The 19,296-nt window shown below is 37.2% G+C and overlaps 2 protein-coding genes across 2 annotated transcripts in view; one reads left to right on the top strand and one right to left on the bottom strand.

Moving 5' to 3' along the window:
* LOC306870149 (uncharacterized protein) overlaps window positions 1–19,296 on the bottom strand; it is a 141,051-nt gene that overhangs the window by 117,960 nt on the left and 3,795 nt on the right. The gene's annotated exons all lie outside the window — the stretch shown is intronic.
* Window positions 1,392–18,887, top strand: LOC306870151 (uncharacterized protein). The gene is made up of 6 exons (XM_079417257.1): window positions 1,392–1,459; window positions 8,661–8,829; window positions 9,045–9,160; window positions 9,286–9,496; window positions 9,620–9,776; window positions 17,167–18,887. The coding sequence occupies exons 2-6, from the start codon at window positions 8,685–8,687 to the stop codon at window positions 17,201–17,203; spliced, it is 666 nt and encodes a 221-aa protein (XP_079273383.1). The 5' UTR covers window positions 1,392–1,459; window positions 8,661–8,684; the 3' UTR covers window positions 17,204–18,887.

Raw genomic sequence — 19,296 nt, 5'->3', positions numbered from 1 at the left:
TCAATAATTGATACTGATTTTATAGTTCAATAAACAAGAACTTAATATTAAGTGACCAACATTTTAGGACTACTGTTGTCTGATTTAGCTCTATTTCATCACTATCTACGCCCAAACTACCCCTTACAAGTAATGCAAATACAGTAATTATTGTTGTTCAGTGTGACAAAAATCACACAATGAATGAATCAGTTTCTGAACAAATCTAGTGAACCAGTGATTTCAATTTTTAAAGACAGTTCTTTAAATCATTTGGTATTCAAAACTTTGTATCTAAAGTATTAATCTCATAACTTTTTTACTATGAATTTAACTGCAATCATGCCACCTCTGAGCTTCATTAAACAGTCTGTAAATGTACCTAAATGCTATTATGTTCTCCTGTGCATCTCTGTAGTGCAAAGATGAATTTTGTTGACACTGATTTTATTTGATGGTATCTTATTCTTCCTGTTTGTGCCATATTATTACAGTTCAGTTTACTGTTTTATTGTTTTGAGAAAAGTTTATATATTTATGAATTTCACAAAAGATGACATTTAATAATGTTAGAAAAAAAATGCCATTAGAGAGAAGCCCCTGCGAATCAGTCACACATCGCCTCATAATGGAAAGGTTGATTTTTGTCATTGATCAAAAGGTGCTCCTGAATTTTTATTTTGCAGCTTTTTATTAAGCACAATTAATGTCATTAATGATACTTGCATTATTGCAAATTATAGCACGAGTTTATGTTTCGCGTACTGTTTATACGCAGAAATGTACTTTGGCGTGCATATGATACGCACTTGTTTCCCGTGCATATACTCCGCAGTGTTCGCGTGCATATGATACGCATCTACCCCACGACCTTCATCCTACACCCATTGCATATCTATGCACGCCAAAGTCCATTTCTGCGTATAAACAGTACGCGAAACATACACTCGTGCTATCGATACGTACTTTCAGGATTCCTACACAATGTGTCCTGAATGACAGGTGATTATCTCCAAGCAGAGATTCTGATGAATGAATGAGTTTATATCCCACATCATTAATGGATGCTGTTCTTTGACCTGTAACGAGCCTGTGAACTTCGGCCATTTCCACCTCTGAGTAGAATTATAGAGGAGTTCAGGACTCCCTGCTGTAGTTTTATTGGAGGACTTGAAAAGGGAGAAAAAAAGTTCGCAAAAAGCAGGTTCGAACCCTAGTCGATCACGTCAAAAATACCACAGTACGCGCTTACCATCTGTGCCACTGGAGCGGTATCTCGGCTTGACCCCCTTTGGTCCAGTGCCCTGGACACGTGCGTTAATCCGTCCCTGCCGGTAAAACGGCGTCATCGGTTAACCGTGTGAATGCTGCATCAGTTCTGCCTATAAATGCGCGAGACATCCCCGTGATCTGCAGACAGACGCTTTATTCGGTGAAGAAGCTCGAGGACGAGGAATTCAGCTGATCATCAGAAAACCAGGTATATTCATGCATTTTTATCATTTGCAAAGCATGCTTCTCGATACAAGTCTTAAATAGATTTTTTTAAATATTGCACTTTGATATATTAATAATACGAGCTATATATATATATATAACTGTGATGTTTGGAGAATTAAGTAAACGTTAACTATTGAATGCGTATTTTATGACCTTTTTTTTCTTTACTGTTTTACACGCGCAATAAACCATGAGAGGCTGTGAATGAAATGTTATCACTACTCAGGGGTACTGCAGAGGACATGATGCGAAAAATGAGATTGAAGCATTCTATTTAAATACTTAGCTTACATTTGCATTCATTAATTTAGCACATTCATGCATTTCGATTCAGCTTTTACCCAAAGCGACTTACAAATGAGGAATACAACAAGATTCATCATAAAAAGGGAAATTACTATCGGAAAATAAAGAAAACTAATAGTCAAGGATCATTTACGGATAGTGGAAAGGATGATCACGTGAGTAGGAAAAATACAGAAGAATATAAAGTAATGATGAAATTTGCAGAGCCTGGTATGACGATAAACCCAATTAAACTGACTAAATCTCTGAATAAAGCGTTAGGAGAAATAAATAGTGCAAAGACTCTGAGAGATGGAAACTTGATTATCATGTGTAAGGATGGAAAACCACAAAAGAAGGCACTAAGTATAAATTCGATGGGGTTTCGATGTGGCGAGGTGAGCATAGTGCTGGATTTGGAGGATGCATTGTTCACAAACATGCTGTGAAAATTGTAAATGTAAGAATTACTGAGGGGTTGACTTATGCTGAAGCAGCCCAAAAAGCAAAACAAAACGAGCAGATTCAGAGAGAGATAAAAAAAATGGCAAGAATGGACTGGGAGGATAAAAGAGGATAGTTTGGTGATCGGGGAAATTGAATTTGTTTCATTTATGGCTGAAGTGGTAAATTGCAGAAGAAAGCAGAACGGAATAATACTTATTATTAAATCATAATAAGAGCAGCTGAGAGATACTTGAAGGTAGCAGGTGTAACGCTGGAAAAAATAAATGACATGCTAAAGACTCAATCTAGTTCTCAAACAACATGTGGAAGTACATAATTATAATGTTTTAACGAGTTTGCAATGGAATGCCACAAGTCTTAATGCAAATGGACTAGAATTAAAAACAATTATAGACCTACAAAATTAGAAACCTAACATAAACATGGTTAAAACCTAAATTAAATTTTGTCCTGCAAGGATATAATATTGTAAGGAGAGATAGAAAGACAGGTGATGGAGGTGGGGTGGGCAATTTTATAAAAATAAATTATTAGAATACAGAGTCATTAATGAGATTGAAGAATATGAATTGGTGGTTATAGATGTATATGCAGAGAAACAAAATATCAGAATAATAAATTATTATAATCATTGTAGTAGATTAAGTAAAGATTTAGAAAAGGTTATTGGGTCAGGAAATCATAAAATAATTTGGTGTGGAGACTTTAATGCACATAGCACTTTATGGGGAAGTACTAATGATGATCATAATGAGGATGTTGTAGAAGAAATAATAGACAGTAATGGGTTAGTTTGTTTAAATGATGGTAGAAATACAAGAATAGATTTGGTACGTGGTATTGGGTCAGCTATAGATTTACATTGGTTTCTGAAGATATAGCTAGTAAATGTGAATGGGACGTTTGGGATGATAATAATATGGGTAGTGATCACTATATAATTGTATGTAAGGTAGGGATGAGTGTATTAGAACATAAGGTGATTTTAGCTCCAAGATGGAGATTTAATAAAGCAAACTGGGAAGCATATAAATATCTGAGTGAGGTTGAACTAACTATGATGGAAGACATAGATGAATGTAATGGGAAACTAAGTAAAGTATTGTATGATGTAACTAATAATATTATAGGAAAAAAGGGACAATGTAAAAAGCGGAAAGCAGTGCCTTGGTGGACAGAACAATGTAGTAATGCGATACATAATAGGAATAAAGCATTCAGAAAGATCAAAAAGACCAATTATTTGAACATTTTATTAAATATAAGAGCGCACAAGCTGAAGTAAGAAGAATAGTCTGAGCAGCTAAAAAGAAGTACTGGAGAGATTGGTGTAATACTATAGGAGAAGATATTGACAAGTGAAGTATGGGGATCAATTAGGAAAATGGGAGGAATTTATAGAAATCAATCTCTACCAGTTTTAAAAAATGATGAAGGAAGAATAGCTGTGACAGATAATGAAAAAGCTGAAATGCTGGCTAAAGTACTTGTTAAAGTCCATAGTGATGATAATGTATCAGAGGATATTAAAAAGTGTAGAATCCAGAACAAGAATCAGCACCCAGATGTGATGATGAAAAGTCCTTCTGGAGACACTTTAGACGTAGATTTCTCTATGTATGAGTTAAAGATGGCTCTAGGGGGAGTTATAGTTCAAGCAAGGGCAAACACAATCCGAAACAGCAAGCAAAGGGTTAATCCAAGATACGTGGACAAAAATCAGGACCTAGGAAATCAGAAAACACAACTAGACTAAGACTACAAACTAAGACAGGGAAATGGCTCCGTAGAGTGCTATCACTAGGAGAGCGATAAACGTAGACAATACTCAGCAACTAGATCAGGATCTGAGTGTGTTTTATGTAGTGTGTGTAATAGCTCTTAGGTGAGCGTGTGATTGGTGACAGCTGTGTGATCAGTGCATTCAGCTGTGTGTATGTCATCAGTGCAATGGATGATGGGAAATGCAGTCCAGTGTGATGTGTGGTGTGAGAGTCAATATGATGGAGAGGCGACCTCTTGTGGCAGTTGGACAAAAGACCACGAACCAGATTCGTGACAGTACCCAAATGTATCTACCCCTGAAATGAAATAAACATGCTGTTCTGGAATCTCTTTTTGCATCCCTGGATCAAGTGAAAACGTGGTTCTCTCAAAAAAAAAAAATTCTGAATGAATCAAAGACCGAGGTTATAGTCTTTGGCCCTAGTGAAAATTCAGGGAGCAGAAGTATCGATCTCGACTACCTTGCTCCTTTTACTTAAATTTGATAAACAAATAAATGCAGTTATTAGTTCCTGTTTTTTTCAGCTATGCCTTCTCTCCAAAATTTTATTTTCTCTCTGTGAAAACTTTAGAGATTGCTATCCATGTGCTCATTACAACTTGCTTGGATTACTGCAACTCTCTCTATCTTGGCATTTCTAAATCTTCCATTGCTCGTCTCCAATTAGTACAAAACGCAGCTGCTAAATTCCTCAAAGGACATCGTAAATTTGATTACATTACTCAAGTTCAAGTTTATTTGTATAGCGCTTTTTACGATACAAATCGTTGCAAAGCAGCTCTACAGGAAATTAAGTTTCCACAATATATTTATATATTGCAGAACCTTAATATATTTAATTCGTGGCAAAATTTGGTAATTCTGTATGTTGTCTGAGCGTTGGCATCCTCTGAGGTCCTCTGTTTCTAAGATGGAAGAATGCTGTTTTTGTAACATGGGAAATATGATTGTCGAAGGACTGTTTGCTGTCTAATATAACACCCAGATTTTTGACTTCAGAGGACGTGACAGTACATCTGTCTAGTTGTAAATTGTAATCCAAGAGATTCTGTGTACTGTTTTTTGGTCCAATAAGTAATATCTCTGTCTTATCTGAATTTAATAGGAGGAAATTATTGGTCATCCAATCTTTTACACTTTTTACACAATCTATTAGCTTAGATAGTTGAGAAGTTTCATCTGGTCTTGTTGAGATATATAGTTGAGTATCATCAGCATAACAATGAAAACTAATCCCGTATTTTCTAATAATATTACCAAGAGGCAACATGTATATTGAAAATAGAAGAGGACCTAGGACAGATCCTTGTGGTACTCCATACTTTACTGGTGATAATTGAGATGACTCCCCATTTAAATGAACAAAGTGGTAGCGATCGGACAGGTATCTAAACCATCTTAAAGCCTGTCCTTGAATACCAGTATAGTTTTGTAATCGATCTATGAGTATATTATGGTCTATAGTGTCGAACGCAGCACTAAGATCAAGTAATACTAGCAATGAGATGCAGCCTTGATCTGAAGCAAGAAGCAAGTCATTTGTAATTTTAACAAGTGCAGTTTCTGTACTATGGTGAGGCCTGAAACCTGACTGAAATACTTCATAGAGATAATTGTTTTGCAAGAAGGAGCACAATTGAGCAGACACAACTTTTTCTAAAATTTTAGCCATAAACGGAAGATTTGAAATGGGTTTGTAATTTGTCAGTTCATTAGAATCTAGTTGTGGTTTCTTAATAAGAGGCTTAATAACCGCCAGCTTGAATGGTTTTGGGACGTGACCTAAAGATAACGATGAGTTAATAATATTGAGAAGCGGTTCTTCTGCTACAGGTAACAACTCTTTCAGTAGTTTAGTGGGTACAGGATCTAATAAACATGTTGTTGGTTTAGATGCACTGATAAGTTTGTTTAGCTCTTTCTGTCCTATAGTTGTAAAGCACTGCAGTTTTTCTTTGGGTGCGATGAATGAAGCTGAAATACTAGACGCAGTAGAATCTACATTTGTTATTGTATTTCTGATGTTATCTATTTTATCAGTAAAGAAATTCGTAAAGTCATTACTATTAAACTGTGAGGGAATATTTAGATCGGGTGGCGTGTGTTTATTTGTTAATCTAGCCACTGTGCTAAATAAGAACCTTGGATTGTTTTGGTTATTATCTATGAGTTTGTGGATATGCTCTGCCCTGGCAGCTTTTAGAGCCTGTCTATGGCTGGACAGACTGTTTTTCCACGCAATTCTAAACACTTCCAAGTTAGTTTTTCTCCATTTGCGCTCAAGATTACGAGTTTCTTTCTTGAGAGAATGGGTATAACTGTTGTACCATGGCGCAGTACTGTTTTCTCTAACCTTTTTCAATTTGAGGGGGGCAACAGCTTCTAATGTATTAGAGAAGATGGTGCCCATGTTGCTAGTCATTTCGTCTAGTTCATGTGTATTTATGGGTACACAGAGCAGTTGAGATAAATCAGGCAGGTTATTTGTGAATCTGTCTTTGGTGGCTGGAACAATAGTTCTGCCCGGACGATAACGCGGAGCCATATAACTAATATCAGTAATAGGCAGCATGCACGATACAAGGAAATGATCAGTAACATCATCACTTTGAGGTACGATATCTATATCAGTAAGATCAAGTCCATGCGATATAATTAAATCTAGCGTATGATTAAAACGATGAGTGGGCCCGGTGACGTTTTGCTTGACTCCAAAAGAGTTTATTAGGTCAGTAAACGCAAGTCCTAACGCATCATTTGTATTATCAACGTGAATGTTAAAATCTCAGACAATTAGCAGTTTATCAACATTAACCAATAGATCTGAGACGAAATCTGCAAATTCTTTTAGGAAATCTGTATATGGCCCTGGCGGTCTATACACAGTAGCCAGAGCAAGAGATAGGAGAGATTTCTTTTGCATATCTAACAGTGTAACATTAAGCAGAAGTATTTCGAATGAGTTAAACCTCCTGTATCCTGTTTTCTGAGTAACATTGAGAATATCACTATATATTGTTGCCACACCGCCGCCACGACCAGTCTGACGGGGCTCATGTTTATAACAGTAGCTTGGTGGAGTAGACTCATTTAGACCAAAATATTCATTTGGTTTAAGCCAGGTTTCAGTCAGGCAGAGTACATCAAAATGATTATCTGTGATCATTCTAGAGGCACATAAGTCTGAAGTAATGAATTTAGGTAAAGGGGTCAGAGCCAGTGGTGGTTCTGTAGGCAAACATTAATGCCTTGAATTTAATGTGAGCAGCTATTGGTAGCCAGTGCAGATTGATGAACAGAGGCGTGTTATTTTCGGCTCATTAAAGATTAATCTTGCAGTGGAATTTGGATTAATTGTAGAGGTTTGATGGAATTGGTTGGAAGACCTGCCAAGAGAGCACTGCAATAGTCCAGTCTGGACAGAACAAGAGCCTGAACAAGGAGTTGTGTTGCATGTTCCCAAAGAAAGGGCCTGATCTTCTTAATATTGTATAATGCAAATCTGCAGGACCGGGCAGTTTTAGCAATGTGGTCTGAGAAATTCAGCTTATCATCAATCACAACTCCAAGAATGTACTCTCATAAATGGTATGAAACGGTGGGTTGGCCTGTGTTCTATGTATTTGTTTGTTCAGCACTTTGGTCAGCCGTGCTTGCTGTTTTTAAATGTGCTATATAAATAAAACAAACTTGAAACTTCTATGCATAGACTGTGCATAGCCTCGGTTTAGCTTGTAGTCAGAGCGCCTATTTGTAGCCCACTTATAGTCAAAATTGATCTACTCTAGTTTTTGGCCAGGCAGCGCATGAGATGATTAATATCCCATCATGTTCGCAGTGTCAATAATATCTAAAGATATAAGTGTCATTTCATGATATGGTCTATATGTAGCCACATTTTAGCTCTAAATTGGAGCTAAATTTAGCTCAGTCTTTAAGTAGTATCTGTGCAATCAAGTCAACAACATTGCCAGAAATGAAGCATCCCCAACTAAGCAAGCCAAAGGCAACAGTGGCAAGGAACCCAAACTCCATCGATGACCGAAATGGAGAAAAAAAAACCTTGGGAGAAATCAGGCTCAGTCAGGGAGACAGTTCTGCTTAATTCCAGCCTGCAACACGAGTCAGGACTTGTCTGGTTCCCTTCTGCCCTCCAGGACCGAAGCTGTCCTGGCCTGCTTTAGGGAATCTTTTTTCATAGAAACAACACGGATTTGGAATGCATGTGGCTGCTTGCATTAGGCTATATGTTTTCCAGTTCTACAATGTGAGGATTGGTGATATGATTTGTAATGAATGTTTTGTTTCCAATTAGTTAGATGATGATGATAATAATAATAACCAGCCCGATCTCACGGCAATTCGTACATATTTTACGAGGTGGCTAACCCTAACCCTAACCCTATCCCTAACCTCACTCGTACAAATTCATACGATTTTTGCTAAATCGTACGTATTTTACGAGTTGCCAATTCGTATGATTGTGTACGAATGACCTACACCTACATTATTTCCATGTTTGTTGTGCATAGTGCCTGTGATATCCATTAAAATGCCATTTTTGCTGCTTTTTCTTTTTTTAAATGTTGTTACTGTTACAGTCTGTATGACCTGTTTGTCTATGGATATCTTTGTCTATTAGTGTCCAGAAAGAAGCTTTCCAAAAATGAACATCGACTGTGTTAAATCAGCGCACCTATCGACCAGCAGTGGAAAGTTTGTGTGCGTTCAAAACAAGCAGAGGCCTGAACCTTCTCATCAGCTGGTTGCAGAGTACAAGCAGGAATTCAACATTGGAAACTCAGATAATGGTCTGAACCTATGCTGTTCCCGCTGAATGCTTCATATGTTATCTGTCCGTGTCGCAGTCATTACTGTATCACAGTACTTTGATGTCATTTGTAGTTTCTTGTTTTGTACAGTAAAGTTCTGTTTTGTTTTGTTTTTCAACTTTTCCTTTAATGAAAGTATTTGCATAATGGTTTAATTCTAATTCCGGCAATATGATTTGTCTTGTCTTATTCAGTCAAGGTGTATCATGTCTTGTATAATGGAAACAGACAATGCATGGCTTTTGGCTTTGAAGTGGAAAATAAGTCTGTTTTCCCTGTTGTTACTCACGGTGAAGAGGTCAAATTTAAGGTAATGTCTCAGACGCTGAATTGCAAAGAAATTTCTTATTGTTAGACATGGTGTCAAATACTTTCTTGTGCTTTTATTTGATCATTTCTGATACTATAATCAGGTCTGCTGGCTCTCACACGCAGGTTTTACCCACAGACAAGCCGATCACGGAAAGAACCTTTGATGAAACGTTCTTATTTCAGTGGGGTGAGCAAAACATTTCTGGAGACTGGAGGAGTCTGGAATCAGTGGCTGAACCCAAAAAGTACCTGTGTGTTAAAACGAGGGGCAAAGTGACCATCACAAAAGAACAGATTCCAGATTTTAGAATCCATTACTCAGATGAGAAAAAAGGTAATGTTTCTGAATGTTTGCGAAAGCAATATTGTACTTTGTGATAGTTACCGTGTCTACTCACTCTACACAATACACTGTAAAATCTAATCATCCATCTGTTGCATTTATAAAACATAACAGATAAGGAGTCTCAGAGTCTCTGTGGATCAGGCAAACTCCAAGACAACCAGACAAATAAATGCAAAACGATCTCCTGGCAAAGACGCAACTTAAAACGAGGATCTTCATGCTGCGAGGGATCGGTGGCACCCAATAAACCACTGCACTACCACGACAGGTACTTCAAAAGAGTAATCATTACTGATTACAAACTACATGACAAAAATATACTTAGTAACGTAATCCATTACACATTTTAGGTAATATAATCAGACTACTTTTAGATTCATTTTGACCTAACTCATCCATCACATTGATTTAAATAGGATCATTTTGTACCATATTGATATAAAAATGGGTAACACTTTATTTTGAAAGTCCACTTTAGACATTCTACTAACAGTAGATAGCTTTGCAGATAAAAGTCAGTCCTTAGAGTATTAGTGTACTCTGAGAGTTAGTGGACAAAGATTCTTATAGTTAGTAGAATGTCTAGAGTGGACTATCAAAATAAAGTGAAACCTAAAACTGCAAAGAAAAAGAAAATGTTACATTTCTTGTTGTTAACATAATGAAGTGCACTAGACATTACATTACGTCAAGGTTTCCTAACCTGGGCTTCGTGAAGGAACTGCAGGGTTTAATCAAAACCTAATAATGAAATCATGAAAATGTACATTTAAAATAAACCATTTTGAAATAACAACATTCAGAATAAAATACTTACTAAAAATTTTAATAATTTGTTTACCTGCATGTCACGTGACCTCTCTAAAATCTAAAATCTCACGGGGCACTTCAAATCAGTATATTAGGTGAATTTCGATTTCGGCTGACAATTAAAAGTTTGGGAATCCCTGCATTACATGTTAATAAGAAGTAACTTTGTGCATTTTGAAGAAGTGAATTTGTGCATTTTAATACGTTTGAAGGAAAAAAAGCCTTCTAAAGTCATAATAATGCATTGTTAAATAACCAACTGAGTGATAATTCAAATACAAATTAATAAGTTTTTAAAATTGAAATGATTTCTGTAAATTCAGTGGTCAAATGCTGTGTGGCGTGTCGATTTCAATGCAATTATATCCACCTGACTAATGACTGCTCTTTGTGTGAATTTCCACAAGAGAGAGACCATAGTATAGTGTGTCAACATTTTATTGATGAGGGGGGTCATAAAATTTAATAACCCCCCCCCCCCCCCCCCCAATCCATAACTGGACACCTGTTCGCGTCCACCCCCAGTCGTCTAAGTGGTCATCTGTTTATCCAGCCCATCGATCACAAGGCATTTATGACTGAATGTGTTTTTGTGTGGGCCACTGAAACTGTTATGTGCTTTAAACTTTAAATTGTGAAACACTGTTAAATGGGATAAAGGGAAGTTTTTTCAAACACATATCAAGAAAAAACTTCAAACATACACGTAAAATGAGCAATGACTGTTTTCACTGTAAAACAATTTTAGGAAAAGGTAGAGTTTGTTAAAAGTTAGAAAATAAAACAAAAAAGCACCTGACACGTTTGTCAAACAATTTAAAACTAGTTAGTTTGACAAAGTTAAATAAAAAGAAGTAGAGGTGAGTGCATCAGGCTCGTTCGTTAAGTAAGATACTTATGGTGACTTATCTTACCGTGGTGTAAAAGAAAAAATATCAGACCTTTAAGTAAGATTATAAGATAAAATCTTGTAACATCACAGTTTAAAAGCTAGCGTTTGTTACAAGTTAGAAAAGAAAAGAAGAGAAAAAGAACCGTGCATCTAGCCGTGATCTTAAAATAAATAAATTAATATCAGAGACAATCGTTAAAAGAACAGCATCCAGCAGTAGTCAAAATCTACGTTGTAGTCTATCATTACAATTTAAGAAAGTTAGCTAGCGTTTGTCACATGTTAGAAAAGTTAAACAAAATAAAAAGAACCGAGCATCTCGTGCTGATCCAGCAGATGCGGTCCCAGTCAAACCACACCTACAATCACCCCAGCAATCAAAGGACATCCATGCTAACCATTTAATGAGACATAGCTGCGTCTGTGAACTCTGTCAAAGGGTTAGGCAGAAGTTCACTAACTGGTCAAAGGATGTGTGACCTATTGAAACTTTTTTATGACACATCTGATGAAGTTAAAAGTTAGGCAAAGTTGAGAATTGAGTATTTATAATGAATTTATAATCTATTCGAATGTGGCTTCAAACTGATGTTCAGGATGAGATGAGATTCAGAGATCATTTTACCTAGATTTGTTATTTCTTTTTTCACTCATATATTTTTCAACCTTCAACACAAACATAAACATACACTGCAAATGCAAACAGGTACCCAAACACACACACACACACACACACACACACACACAACACATGCACAAAAATAAACAAACACTCAACACAAACAGTCCTAGAGTTAAACATTTAGACTTATATGATGTGTCATACAACCATGTTGACGAACTATTGGAATTTATGACGTGTTAAAACACGCCGGTATTCTGCAGATGAGGAACAAAAACTGCTTACCACAAGTTTTCATAAAAAGAAGAACAAAATATTGAGACATCTGTCTTCTGGGTTAGACTAAAAGATAGACGTCTAAAACATGGGCATCAAAGCATTGGTGTGGACCACATAAAAAAGACATGAATCGTCCCCACCTTTCACTTAAAATGACGTATCACCTGTGTCCTGTAAGTCATTTACCTAGCTATTGTTTAGAGACATACGCAAAAGAATTGCGTATCTATGTATGTATGCACTGTCAAATGCGTAGCTTTAAGTGCAATAGTTAGAAAAGTCTGAAGTGTAATAGTTGTGCAGGTAACAGAAATACACAAACACCTGCTTTTCATGCTCGGTTTGTCTTGTGAACACACACATCGTAGACAGACCAGAAAGAAGTCCTAAAAGAAATATTCAATCAAATTTTAACATATAGTATGCTATGGTCTCTCTTCCACAAGACTTTCTGGCTGTATTTAAGCTGTAGGCTATTTTAGACAGGAACATTTAAAAGATGGAAAAGAGGAATTAGGGCAATTCAATAAATAATCAATAATATATTGCTGTTGAATGACTAATATATAATCATGTAATCAATAAAAAGTAACTGTAGTCTGATTACGAGTATTTTAAAATGTAATATAATCTAATTACTAGTATTTTGGAATCTGATAACGTAATCCAGAATACATGTAATCAGTTACTAGCCGGCTCTCTCTGTAGATGACACATTTGTGAAGAGCCAGACGCAAAATCCTCACTTCATCACTTTTTTTGAGATCAAAATAGGTCACCCATGAGATTTGCTTGGATCTAATGAGAAAGTGTTTATATGGATGAAAATGTGTAGACTAGTCTTAAAAAGTTAGTAGTTTATTTGTTTATTTTTTCTTCAAGACTGGTCAGAACTGGTTATAAATTAAGTTATGAAAAGGTAGATTGGTTGATTTGTATTGGAAAAGTAAGACTGATTACCCCTTGGCAGCTGCTAGTTGGTCAAACTATCAGAATCAGAATCAGAATGAGCTTTATTGGGTATGTTTACACATACGGGTAATTAGTTGTAGTGACAGAAGCTCCACAGTGCAACAGAAAGACAGCAACAGGACAGGACACAGATAACATTTACATTACATTTACATTTATGCATTTAGCAGACACTTTTATCCAAAGCGACTTACATTGCATTCAAGTTACAGTTTTTACATTTTATCACCTCTTGCTGATAATAAAAGAATAATATACAAATATACAAATAGACAATGTACAAAACAGCAAAAACACAATATATAATATAGACAACTATGTATGTACAGGTCAAGTATGTGCAAATTAGAAATGAGAAATGAAAATAAAATGTAAGTGTGATGAATGGATAATGAATTAGTTGTGTGTTCCACGTTTATTGTTGAGTGTTCATGAGATGTATTGCCTGAGGGAAGAAACTGTTCCTGTGTCTGGTCGTTCTGGTGCTCAGAGCTCTGTAGCGTCGACCAGATGGTAACAGTTCAAAGAGGGAGTGTGCTGGATGTGAGGGGTCCAGAGTGATTTTACCAGCCCTTTTGCTCACTCTGGATAAGTACAGTTCTTGGAGAGTGGGGAGGGTTGTACCAATGATTCGCTCAGAGCGCAGCCCTGAGGAGCTCCAGTACTGATGGTTCGAGTGCTGGATGTGAATTTACCAAGCTTTACTAACTGCTGTCTGTCTGTCAGGAAGCTGTTGATCCACTGGTAGATGGAGGTGGGGACGGAGAGCTGAGTTAGTTTATTCTGAAGGGTTTCCGTGATAATGGTGTTAAAAGCAGAGCTGAAGTCCACAAACAGGATCCTCACATAAGTCCCTGGTCTGTCCAGATGCTGCAGGATGAAGTGCAGTCCCATGTTGACTGCATCATCCACAGACCTGTTTGCTCTGTAGGCAAACTGCAGGGGGTCCAGTGATGTCCTTCAGATAAGCCAAAACCAGTCTTTCAAATGATTTCATGGCTACAGACGTTAGAGCCACAGGTCTGTAGTCATTAAGTCCAGTAATTTTGTGTTTCTTTGGGACGGGGATGATGGTGGAGCGTTTGAAGCATGAGGGGACTTCACACAGCTCCAGTGATCTGTTGAAGATCTGTGTGAAGATGGGGGCCAGCTGATGGGCCTGGTGCTTTCCTTCTTTTGTTTTTCCTGAAGACCTGGCACACATCTTCTTCACTGATTTGAATTGTAGATGTGGGGGAGAGAGGGGTTGCTGGAGGTGTTAATGGTTGTGTGAAGAGGTGTTCAGGGCGGGTGTGGAGTGATTTTTTTCAAACCTACAGTAAAACTCATTCAAGTCGTCTGCCAGGTGTTGATTCTCCAGAGTGCTGGGGGGTGGTGTTTTGTAGCTGGTGATATCCTTCATTCCTTTCCACACTGAAGCAGGATCACTGGAAGATAATTTGTTCCTGAGCTTGTCAGAATAATTCCTCTTTGCCTCTCTGATCTCCTTTTCCAGTGTGTATTTGGCCTGTTTGTACAAGACTTTATCCCCCTTTCTGTAAGCATCTTCTTTGGCCTGATGGAGCTGTCTGAGTTTGGCAGTGAACCATGGTTTGTCGTTGTTGTAGAATAGATGAGTCCTGGTAGGAATGCACATGTCCTCACAGAAACTGATATAAGATGTTACAGTCTCGTCCAGATCGATGGCAGCAGCTTCAAAAACAGTCCAATCAGTGAGAGAGAAACAGGCTTGTAGATCCTGCTCTGTTTAATTAGTCCATCTTTTAACAGATCTTAATACAGGTTTAACAGATTTAAGTTTCTGCCTGTAGGTCGGAATAAGATGAACCAAACAGTGATCAGAGAGTCCTAAAGCTGCTCGTGGAACAGAGTGATATGAGTCCTTTATTGTTGTGTAACAGTGATCCAATATCTGTTGTCTGTATTTTGGCAGTTCACGGGAGAGATTTGCTTTGTTTTAATCATTCCCGGGGACTTTAACAGAGTCCGGGTGTTGTTGCTCACTCTCTGTGATCAGATCAGCGAGTTTCTGTAAAGCTGTGTTCACGTGTGCTTGCGGTGGAATGTAGACACTCACGAGAATGAACGAGCACAACTCCCGCGGCGAATAGAACGGCTTGCAGTTAATGAAGAGCGTTTCTAGATCTGAGCAGCACATCTTCTTTAACACAGTTACATCTGTACACCACCTCTCATTGATGTAAAAGCACGTCCCGCCGCCGCGCGATTTCCCCGTTGATTCTGTGTCCCGATCTGCTCTGATCAGCTGGTAATTAGGCAGATGTAGCACACGGTCCGGTATGTCACCATTCAGCCAGGTTTCCGTGAAACACAGAGCAGCAGAGTAAGAAAAATCCTTGTTTGTCCGGGAGAGCAGAAGGAGTTCATCCGTTTTGTTGGGTAGAGAGCGGAGATTCACCAGATGGATGCTAGGGAACGCCGTTCGAAATCTGCGCATCCTCCTGAAGCGCTTGACCAGAGCTACGGCTCCACCGACTACAGTGTCCAGCAAAACGTCCGAATAGTCAAAGTCCGGTAAAAGATTTTGTGGTGTGTTCTGCCGAATGTTCAGCAGGTCATCCCTGGTAAAACTGATCGTATTCGAGAAACAAAAAACAGGAAAAACAAACAAAAACAGTACAAACACTGAAGAGCAATGCACTGTAGCTGCCATCTGCGCCGCCATCTTAGTTGTAACTAGTTCTTAAGGCAGTCTTTACACCAGGGCTGTCCAAACTCGGTCCTGAAGGGCCGGTGTCCTGCAGAGTTTAGCTCCAACTTGCCTCAACACACCTGCATGGAAGTTTCTAGTATGCCTATAAAGAGCTTGATTAGCTGCTTCAGGTGTGTTTAATTATGGTTGGAGCTAAACTCTGCAGGACACCGGCCCTTCAGGACCGAGTTTGGACAGCCCTGCTTTACACAGTGGCTAAGTGTATGCAGCTGGTCCCTGGTTGTTTTGTATGGTGTTTTCTTTACTCTTTACTTCAAAAACGATGTCTAAAAGGGTAATATTTTATGTATTTGAGGTCTGAGATGTAGGAACGGTGAAGAGAGAGAGAGAGGGCAAACATTTTTCATTTTAGGTCAGCATTGCTGTATAATCAGCCAATATTGTCTAAAATAGCCTGCATAGCACTTCATCTTTTATAACACGGGATTTTGACCAAATATCTGACCCTGGAGCACAAAACCACTCATAAGGGTCACTTTTTTATTATTATTGAGTTGTATACATCATCTGAGAGCTGAATAAATAATCTTTCCATTGATGTATGGTTTGTTAGGACAATATTTGACTGAGATACAACTATTTGAAAATCTGGAATCTGAGGGTGCAAAAAAATCTAAATATTGAGAAAATCTCCTTTAAAGTTGTTCAAATGAAGTTCTTAGCAATGCATATTACTAATCAAAAATGAAGTTTTGATATATTTATGGTAGGACATTTACAAAATATCTTCATGGAACATGATCTTTACTTAATATCCTAATGATTTTTGGCATAAAAGAAAAATCAATAATTTTTTTTCACAAGTTTGCATAAGTGTCAGGTATTTATGGAAAAAGCACCTCAGTTTTATTTCAAGGCTCAAAAATATGCAACTTGGTGCAGTTGCTGATTCTTATATGGCTAGAAATGAAGTTGAAATTCTGATAGCTTGTCAGTAAATACAGTATAAATATAGTTATACAGTATAAAACATATAATGCAGTGCAATGCAAGGATAAGTGAAGTTGGATCATATTTGATACTCACATTTTAACAGGGTTTTTCAGGTGTGGATAATCAAGTAAATCTAAGTTGCATCAGTTCAGTAAGAGTTTGTCTTGAAATATTGGTAACATTGAGATCTCACAGCAAAAAGACAAGTGTACAGGACCTGAAGGAGGACAGTTATACTGAAAGAGCCTTTGCTCGCTAAAAAAATTATAATCTACAAATCAGGCGTGCAGTAGATTGACAGGTTGTTGGTTTTTTTTTGGATCATTATTTAGAGGCCTTTGAAATTTGAGTATTCACTAAGATAAGAAGAAGAGATTGACAATGAACTGAAGCGAATCTTTCTTTCTTTTTTTTAGAAAAACCAAGAGGGTGAAGATTTCAGTGAAGAGCTGAAGCGTTTTCCCCAAATAAAGGGCTTTGATCCTTCTGAGAAAACATGAAGTGGAGCGATTCCTCCGGGGCTCTTTGAGTCATTGCATGTTCTCCATTTATTTGCATGTGTTTCACTTTTATTTGTATTTCTTTCACTTTTCCATTAGATTCAGGCTCGGATGCAAGCGATTGAACCAGAAAACTGCTTAGAATTCCATTAGAACTATCAAGACTGTGGCAAAGCTTATAGGAAATGCAGTGATGTTGGTAATATCTCAATTCTCTTCTGCTCAACAAGGCTGCATTTATTTGATCCAACACTCTTTAAAATAAAGCTGCTTAAAAGGTTCTTCACAGCGATGCCATAGAAGAACCATTTTTGGTTCCACAAAGAACCATTCAGTCAAAGAACCATCTCTTTTATTCCCGTTTTATAACCTGAAGAACCTTCTTTCGCCACAAAGACCCTTTTGTGAAACAGAAAGATTCTTCAGATGTTATGGAACCATTTAGACAAAAAAGGTTCTTCTATGGCATTGTGAAGCACCTTTGAAAAACAATAAAAGCAGTGATATTGTGAAATATTGCAATTTAAAAATACGTGTTTTCCTGTACTGAGTTTGAGCAGCATTACTCCTTCAGTGTCACATGATCCTTCAGAAATCATTCTAATATACTGATTTACTGCTTAATATTATTATCAATCGTTATTGCTGCTTATGGAAACTCTACCATTTAAATGCTTGGGTTAAGTAAGGAAAAAAATAACATTTTAAATTGTAATAATATGTCACAATTTTTAATGTATTTTTGATTAAATAAATGAGCATAAGAGATTTCTTAAAAAAAAGTCCTTTTAAAAATACTTTTGAGCAGTAATATATGTATTATTCTGTGCCAGTATCAGTAGTGAGAGTGCTTTGTTCATACTGCAAATTTCCACAAGAAGAAGTTATTTGACTGAAAAACAAAGCTTGCAAACGGGACACTTGATGCACTCAACAGCTGCAGCTTTTAGTTATCAGACAGAGATCAGACTCTCATGCTGCTGGATGACAAAATAACCTTATGAAATCCAAACACTAGTCTGGAAAGTAGGTAGCACAAACTAGAAGTGCATATTTTATAGTATGTGACGTGGGACACAAAGAGAAGAGTCAGTAGAGTTCAGACAAGCGCGACCTCTGCTGGTGAAGCAGTGTAACTTCTGAACTCAGATCAGTATGTTTTATCAGTAAAGTGCTTTGCACTAGAGATTGTATAGCTTATGCTACATCTAATATGCATTGCTTTTCTAGTAACATGATTTGCAAATATATTCATGTATTTGTTAACCATATTATATAAAAGCTGTGAAGCTGAAATAATCGTTCTGCAAGCATAGTTGACTATGAATTCAAGATTCAAGAGTTTTTATTTGTCACATACACAATTATACAGGGTATAACCAGCAGTGAAATGTAGGTGAATGTTTATATATGCATGTATTTCTTTTTTTATTACCGTAATATATTGTATTTTACTTCCTTTTTTTTGTGACAAAATCTAAGCACACCTAATTTCTGTATTATGCATAAACTAAATTTAAGCTATGCAAATGTGATGCAAAAATTTGTATTTTAAATTTAAACATATTCTGGATAGATTTATATGTAGCTGATATATCACTCTATTAATGACTACCAAATAAACATTTTCCAGTGTTTGGGCTTGTTGTGAATGAATGACAATGTAGAGAAAGTGAAAAAGAAATCAGCTGACTTTACACAATTCTCAAAAAATCTGCCAAATGATATGTCATAATTCATATTTGTGTGTGGAGGGGTCTGTGCTGGAAGGAGAGAAAGAGTACAAAGCAATGCATTTTAGCATATATATATATACATGTATATAGGAACATACATGGCAACATGAGAGCTAAATATAGCCCTGGAAAGCCTGCAGTACACAGAAGAGCGTTTCTGTCATGAGTCACGTCCTTCTGATGCCCTGCTGCTCTCATCTCTCTCCTCTGTCTGCATATCATCACAACGGAGCACACTCCTGACCATTCCTCTCAATTATTTGTAGCAGGTACTGATTTTGACACACTTTTATCCTAGGCAACTTATTGA

The sequence above is a fragment of the Barbus barbus genome (genome assembly GCF_936440315.1).
Source record: "Barbus barbus genome assembly, chromosome: 5".
NCBI lineage: Eukaryota > Metazoa > Chordata > Actinopteri > Cypriniformes > Cyprinidae > Barbus > Barbus barbus.
The sequence above is the reverse complement of the archived record's forward strand: the minus strand, read 5'-3'. Positions and strand labels throughout refer to the sequence as shown.